At 41.2% G+C, this 7,492-nt stretch overlaps 2 protein-coding genes across 2 annotated transcripts in view; both read right to left on the reverse strand.

Moving 5' to 3' along the window:
• LOC107087406 (fanconi-associated nuclease 1-like) overlaps positions 1-7,492 on the reverse strand; it is an 18,056-nt gene that overhangs the window by 3,001 nt on the left and 7,563 nt on the right. The window contains exons 5-15 of the mRNA XM_015378975.1: positions 7,179-7,310; positions 7,004-7,112; positions 6,803-6,922; positions 5,251-5,415; positions 5,026-5,176; positions 4,834-4,937; positions 4,439-4,758; positions 2,272-2,419; positions 2,047-2,197; positions 1,855-1,958; positions 1,585-1,779 (exon numbers count right to left, since the gene is read on the reverse strand). Of these exons, the coding sequence (XP_015234461.1) occupies positions 1,585-1,779; positions 1,855-1,958; positions 2,047-2,197; positions 2,272-2,419; positions 4,439-4,758; positions 4,834-4,937; positions 5,026-5,176; positions 5,251-5,415; positions 6,803-6,922; positions 7,004-7,112; positions 7,179-7,310 (1,699 nt within the window). The remainder of the gene's footprint in view (positions 1-1,584; positions 1,780-1,854; positions 1,959-2,046; positions 2,198-2,271; positions 2,420-4,438; positions 4,759-4,833; positions 4,938-5,025; positions 5,177-5,250; positions 5,416-6,802; positions 6,923-7,003; positions 7,113-7,178; positions 7,311-7,492) is intronic.
• On the reverse strand, positions 1,297-2,458 carry LOC107087395 (fanconi-associated nuclease 1-like). Its single transcript, XM_015378964.1, has 4 exons — positions 2,272-2,458; positions 2,047-2,197; positions 1,855-1,958; positions 1,297-1,779 (listed from the first exon to the last, which is right to left on the reverse strand). The coding sequence occupies exons 1-4, from the start codon at positions 2,350-2,352 to the stop codon at positions 1,450-1,452; spliced, it is 666 nt and encodes a 221-aa protein (XP_015234450.1). The 5' UTR covers positions 2,353-2,458; the 3' UTR covers positions 1,297-1,449.

A 7,492-nucleotide genomic window follows, 5' to 3' on the forward strand; every position in this document is an offset into this window, starting at 1 on the left:
TCATATTTAATAAACGCTTTTATATTGTTGAGAACAAAAGAAAACATTAAATATGGCACAAATCGATAAATCGTGCATCCCTAGAATGAACAATTTCAATTCCTTCCATCCAGAAAAAATATGGATATGCTACATTTTAAATAGCATAGCATATCTTTTCTTGTAAACCTTCTGGTAAACTTGGAGATATATTTTATTGCATGTTGCATATCCCATTAAATCTGTTTCCCCTTTAAATCTGCAGCTCTCCCTACTTGTGTTTCTGCTTTGCTTAAAAACAGATTTATGAACCTGTCTACCAATATATTGATGCCAGAAACAAAATTTCAAGACATGCAGAAGCTCTGCAGTCTGATTGTGTCTGGACAATAAGAAAACATTTTAACCTGTAACTGGGAGTCATGGAGAAGCCAAGCGGTTTTTAACTAGTAAAGTTTCTCAATCTTCTTGCATTATAATATTAACTTGTATAAACTTACAATCTGTTGCAATTTTTAGCTGAAAAAGCTCCGTATGTTTAGCAGATTTTTCGGTGGCATCTCTAATTTTTTTAACCAACCCGTCTCCCAGCTTTTACTTAAGCATATATCAAAGTAGCTCCTGTTTAATGCTGCTGTGTCTCTCTCCTCCAACCACGCAGCTACATCTCTAAGCAGTGAAATGCGACCGCAAATCAGATGCCTAAAAAGCGACAGCTCAGATGATGTCACACCGAGAGGCGTGACACGGGAGCAGCAAGGAGAGAGGAAAAAAAAACATGGACTCAAACTGCACTGAACACAGTTAGCTGCACCCAACCTCTGTTACCTTCGGCTGAAGTAAACCAGCAGCAAGGGGGGAAAAAGTGGAAATTATTGGTGGGGACGTGTCTCCACCAGTCCTTCAGAAGGTTACACTTGTGATGTGATGCCAATTTTGATCAAACTTTTAAAAGGTTTAAAAGTTTCCATCCATTGCAAAGAGTGATCTCTTCATATATTGATGTTACGCTTGGCTGTAGACTGTAGTAAACAGCAAGTAGAGCTGGCATGCTGGTGATGGACACTCTGGAAAAACGATCTACAAGTGAGTAAAAATGTCTTAAATTAAGTGTATTTAACCTTAATGTGTTTTTACTCTTAAAATAAGATATTTAGATAATATGCAGTTGAAATAGATAAAGATAATGCAGTTGTTTTTTCTTATTTTAAGTGTAAATTGTCTTGTTCCATTGGCAAATTGTCTCTTTTACCTCCTCAATCCAAGAACAAATGGACCTTTTTTAAGAACAAAATGACGAATTTTTGAGAATTTTTCCAGTGCAGTGGTTGTAATGAATGTGTTTTAGTCACACTTCATCGTGTCAGTTCGTATTAACAACGGTTAACGCCATCCGGAGGCGTCAAAAGACCCAGTTTGTAGGATTCTAAGGTGTTTCCATCTCCTCTTTAGCACATTTACAAAACATTTCTAAAACCACCTCCAGAGCGTAAAAACTTGAGCTACATTTAGTACGTTGATCCAAATTCTTCTGTTTCTATCGAACTCTTCTAATGCAATGCTTAAAAAAATTAATAAAATGTGAATGGAATCTATGCAGAGTACCTGAGCCTGCTGGAGGGATGAGAATCGCTCCCAGCTGACCAGCGAACACACTTTGCCCTCCTGGGATTCCCAGACATCTTGCAGCATGTCGCGCAGCGTTTCCACTGTGGCCTCCTGAAGCAGCCCAACACGAGAGGCTATTGCTTCCTTTCTGTTTTCATAGAAACAGTCGGTGTAAAAGTCCAGAGGACAAGTCTGTAGAAAAGGGGGGAAATGAAATGTAGATGAACCTGTCATGGGTTCAGATGGTAAGATTAGACGGTGCTTTACCTGGTATGGGTTCCTAAAGACATCAGGAATACCTTCCATAAAGATAATGTCCCACATCAGAAGACCAAACAAGGTGGAGAATGTTGATCCCTCTCCATGGATCCCTTTGACACAAGAGAGGATATTCTGTTTCTGTACGAGCATTTCTGCGTTTCTATCTACTTATGCTTCTTAAAAGCCGTAGCTGAAAACCTTGGTCAAAGCCGAGCTGTCGGTAATGGTCCAAGCAGAACTCCTCCACAGAGCAAATTATGCTCCCTTCCCCTTCTTCACTCTCTGGAATAAGAAATCTAGATTTTCCCGTCCCGCCCTCATGAGGAAACAGCTGGCCCCGAATGGTCACCTGGAGAGAAAGTTATGAAGATCTTAGTTTTTCCTACTTTTTCTCTCATAAAATCGCCCTAAATATCAACTCACATGTTTAACATCTTGGACTTGGAGGGTGGGCAGCTCTCGGAGTTGGAGTCGGTACTTTTTGCAGCTGGGAGCCTCTTTCATCCTGAGAGCTCTCTGATGCAGGGAGAGTTTGTGTCCTGTGCGAACCAGAGGATCCGACAACCCCTCTCTTATAGCACAGATAGCCTGAGTATGAAAGGGTTAATAAAAAAAATATAAAAAGTGACATTTAAGAGTAAACAAAAAAAAAGCTCAACTAAATCTTAAACACAAAATCTGTTTTTAAAAAATTCCAAACATTGTTAAACTCTGTGTTTTAATTTGAAACAAAGAAAGGCCCACAGCATTACAGGTACTCTAACATACTTAACAGTAGAGATGAAGAGCTTTTCCTGCTTGTTTCATGTCATAATTGAAGGGTTTAAACTCATTCTAACTCGACCAAAGCAAATGATTCCAGGTAAATCTTGGATGTTTACATTTTTACGGAGCCCCTAAAGGGACTTTTGCGAGATCCCGCAAAAACTATGCGAGATCTCGCAAAAGTATTGCGGGATCTCGCAAAAGTTTATTTTTTGCGAGATCTCGCAAAAGTACAAAAAATTAACTTTGCAAGATCTCGCAATACTTTTGCAGGATCTCGCAATACTTTTGCAGGATCTCTCAATACTTTTGCAGGATCTCGCAATACTTTTGCAGGATCTCTCAATACTTTTGCAAGATCCTGCAATACTTTTGCAGGATCTCTCAATACTTTTGCAAGATCCCGCAATACTTTTGCAAGATCCTGCAATATTTTTGCGAGATACCACAATACTTTTGCAAGATCCTGCAATACTTTTGCAGGATCTCGCAATACTTTTGTGAGATCCTGCAATACTTTTGCGAGATCCCGCAATACTTTTGCAGGATCTCGCAATACTTTTGCAAGATACCGCAATACTTTTGTGAGATCTCGCAGTACCTTTGCAAGATCCTGCAATACTTTTGCAGGATCCCGCAATACTTTTGCAGGATCTTGCAAAAGTATTGCGGGATCTCGCAAAAGTTAATTTTTTTCCTCCATGTCCCTTTAGGGGCTCTGTAACATTTTTGGCAGCAGGAAGGAGAAGCTTTTTTTCCCCTAAGCATCAGTCCTAACAACCCGCCGTGATGAAGACACTGCATATAGTTACAACTCTCTGATAACATTAGCTATTTATTGGATCTCTCCTCAATGCCAGCTTAGTGCTTACAACATAAACATGGCTCATGTTGTTGGAGATTCTCAGTCATCCAGGTCATAGTCATTCCAAAAAACTTAAAATCAATCCACTGGACTTTGTTTCCAAGTTTGAAGACATTTCTCTTCCCATCCAGGAAGCTTTTTCAATTCAAGATGTCAGAAATAGCGTTGAGTTCCAGGCTTTATAGAGTGGACCAAAAACAAAGCCTTGTTTTTGTTTAGAAATCATGCAAATTGAAACGGACAAATGGGTCCACGCCTTTGGAATGGGGGTTGTTTTGATTCTTCGTTAGCCTGCAATGCCCCATACCTGTCTATATCTCTGAAAGGGGGTCATTAAAGGGAATTGTTGGCTTGGCCGAGTCCAGAGGACAAGACTCTGCGGTAAATCTACAGCTTATGGACAAAGGACATTCTTTGGAGGACCAGAGTGTTCACATTTTTGACAAAGAAGACAGGTGGTTAGAGAGGGGCGTGAAGGAAGCCATCTATGTGAAGAAAGAAAAACCAACCTTAAACAGACAGGGGGGGTGCATTGTAGAATTCAAAACCTACAATGCAGCGATTGGGTGGATTTATTCCCGTTATCATCGTAACCCCAACCCCATTACAGGGGAACAGAAGACCTCGCCTGGTCAGCCAGACCAACTATTCCCTTTAAAGTCGTAGGGAAGCTGATGTTCCAACCGTTGCATCTCTGAATTCTCCCGAGTGGTGCCCGACTTTACACGAGTGGTTAAAGTGAATGTGATTGGTCGATTATCAAGGGGGCGGGATTGTTGTGGCGGAAGGTTCGCAAGCAAGTTTGGTTATGCCCGGTTTGTCGGAAGTATCTTGCTAACCAGTTAGCAACTTAGCGCTAGTAAGTTCCCAATGGGAAATTCCATTGGGACCAAGTAGCACTAAATTGGTGACTTAGAAACGACGCNCTTTAGCACATTTACAAAACATTTCTAAAACCACCTCCAGAGCGTAAAAACTTGAGCTACATTTAGTACGTTGATCCAAATTCTTCTGTTTCTATCGAACTCTTCTAATGCAATGCTTAAAAAAATTAATAAAATGTGAATGGAATCTATGCAGAGTACCTGAGCCTGCTGGAGGGATGAGAATCGCTCCCAGCTGACCAGCGAACACACTTTGCCCTCCTGGGATTCCCAGACATCTTGCAGCATGTCGCGCAGCGTTTCCACTGTGGCCTCCTGAAGCAGCCCAACACGAGAGGCTATTGCTTCCTTTCTGTTTTCATAGAAACAGTCGGTGTAAAAGTCCAGAGGACAAGTCTGTAGAAAAGGGGGGAAATGAAATGTAGATGAACCTGTCATGGGTTCAGATGGTAAGATTAGACGGTGCTTTACCTGGTATGGGTTCCTAAAGACATCAGGAATACCTTCCATAAAGATAATGTCCCACATCAGAAGACCAAACAAGGTGGAGAATGTTGATCCCTCTCCATGGATCCCTTTGACACAAGAGAGGATATTCTGTTTCTGTACGAGCATTTCTGCGTTTCTATCTACTTATGCTTCTTAAAAGCCGTAGCTGAAAACCTTGGTCAAAGCCGAGCTGTCGGTAATGGTCCAAGCAGAACTCCTCCACAGAGCAAATTATGCTCCCTTCCCCTTCTTCACTCTCTGGAATAAGAAATCTAGATTTTCCCGTGCCACCCTCATGGGGAAACAGCTGGCCCCGAATGGTCACCTGGAGAGAAAGTTATGAAGATCTTAGTTTTTCCTCCTTTTTCTCTAATAAAATCGCCCTAAATATCAACTCACATGTTTAACATCTTGGACTTGGAGGGTGGGCAGCTCTCGGAGTTGGAGTCGGTACTTTTTGCAGCTGGGAGCCTCTTTCATCCTGAGAGCTCTCTGATGCAGGGAGAGTTTGTGTCCTGTGCGAACCAGAGGATCCGACAACCCCTCTCTTATAGCACAGATAGCCTGAGTATGAAAGGGTTAATAAAAAAAATATAAAAAGTGACATTTAAGAGTAAACAAAAAAAAAGCTCAACTAAATCTTAAACACAAAATCTGTTTTTAAAAAATTCCAAACATTGTTAAACTCTGTGTTTTAATTTGAAACAAAGAAAGGCCCACAGCATTACAGGTACTCTAACATACTTAACAGTAGAGATGAAGAGCTTTTCCTGCTTGTTTCATGTCATAATTGAAGGGTTTAAACTCATTCTAACTCGACCAAAGCAAATGATTCCAGGTAAATCTTGGATGTTTACTTTTTTACGGAGCCCCTAAAGGGACTTTTGCGGACTATTGAGTATTACGGGATCTTGCAAAAGTTTATTTTTTGCGAGATCTCGCAAAAGTACAAAAAATTTACTTTGCAAGATCTCGCAATACTTTTGCAGGATCTCGCAATACTTTTGCGAGATCCCGCAATACTTTTGCAGGATCTCCACAGATTTTAAGACAGAATTTTTTTCAGATTTAAATTTTCTAACTTTTGGGAAAATATGGTCTGATAAAGATTGCATTTATCTACATGTTTAAGCCGGAATGATTTGACATTTAAATAAGACTTCCCTACGACTTTAACTTTGCATGTTTTCTAAGCCAACACAAGGCTTTGTTGGGCTACCGTATAAAACCAGGAACTCTACGCTATTTCTGACATTCTGAATTAAAAAAGCTTCCTGGATGGAAGAGAAACGTCTTCAAACTTGGAAACAAAGTCCATCGGATTGTTTTTAACTTTTTTGGAATCAACATGGCTCCTCATCCTGCCTAGTCGGATTCAAGAAAATCAGCATCTCTAAGAAATTAACATCACATTATATCATATGTATACCCCAAAGAAACTGAAAGACATGTTTATTATTTATTTTTTACCCCCCAGAAAAAGCCTTGAGTTACACTGAAAGAAAGTTTTCTTGATCTACTGCAAAAAACTAATTCTTTAGTGATGATAAATCCATTCAGCATTTTCCAGTTCATCCATGGCTGCTTTCCAAATCTTCACCTTTAGAAACGCTTTTTGCCTTGCAGGTATGTCCAGCTGAACAGGTGAAGTGGTTTTCAAAGCGATTACCATCACCTTCCCTCCCAACAACAGCTTTACTCACTCAGTGGAGCAGACCTAATCTGCAAACGTGTTAAACTGCGACACCTTTGGCACAGTAGCCTTTAGCGCTAATAGGATATACAGTCATTGTGAGTGAGCGGTGATCTAACACTGTAAGCAGAGCTGGAAATGTAAACTGAAAGGACTGCAGTACACGCCTTTAAAAGTATAAAATTAAATGTTGATGTTCATATAAATAACATGATTTAACAATAGCAAACAGAAACATTTTAAAACATTTCTCTTTACTTGATCGGGCTTTTTGAGGTGCTGGTGAAGGTTCAGAGCCAGCCTGTCCCACCATCGGCCCCGGCTGTCAGGACAGTAAACCGACTGCTTCAGTAAGGCCTGCAGTTCTTCTACTGCTTCCTGTTGTGTAGAAACAGAAAGAGCGCCGTTAGTGATGCTTTCATCTCCAGCGACATTCGCTGACTGGGCGGGCGGGTTAACCTCATAGCGACGCAGCCTCTGTAAAATCTCCACTCCTCTGGATAAGATGCGGGTGTAGGCCCATCCTGTGGTGAAGCTGCGGAGGAAGACCGGCAGCTCTTCCTGGTGACTAAATGGAAAGAACATCAGAAGCCTAAACTCCACAGAAGTTGAGGATGGTTTATAGAGTCCTGACCTCAGGTCGTGGTTGAGGCGGAGCTGGCACCAGGCTCCTTTAGCGGCGTTGTAAAGCTCCAGCGCCTGCTCCCACTGACCAGCCTGCATGGCCAGGGTCACCTCCAGAAGGGCTCGCATGGATGCTTCATATCTGGCATAATACGATGAGGCATTAATAGTAAATAATGCTTATTGTGCTGCGAGGAAATACAGCTACAGGGTCTCCAAAAAAGCTGGGACTGCTAATCATGATACCGGCAGAGATGGCAAAAGTACTCACTTTCCATACTTGAGTAAAAGTACAGATACTTGTGTTAAAAAATACTCTGGTAA

Source organism: Cyprinodon variegatus, unplaced genomic scaffold (genome assembly GCF_000732505.1).
Source record: "Cyprinodon variegatus isolate N-32 unplaced genomic scaffold, C_variegatus-1.0 Scaffold183, whole genome shotgun sequence".
NCBI classification, from domain to species: domain Eukaryota; kingdom Metazoa; phylum Chordata; class Actinopteri; order Cyprinodontiformes; family Cyprinodontidae; genus Cyprinodon; species Cyprinodon variegatus.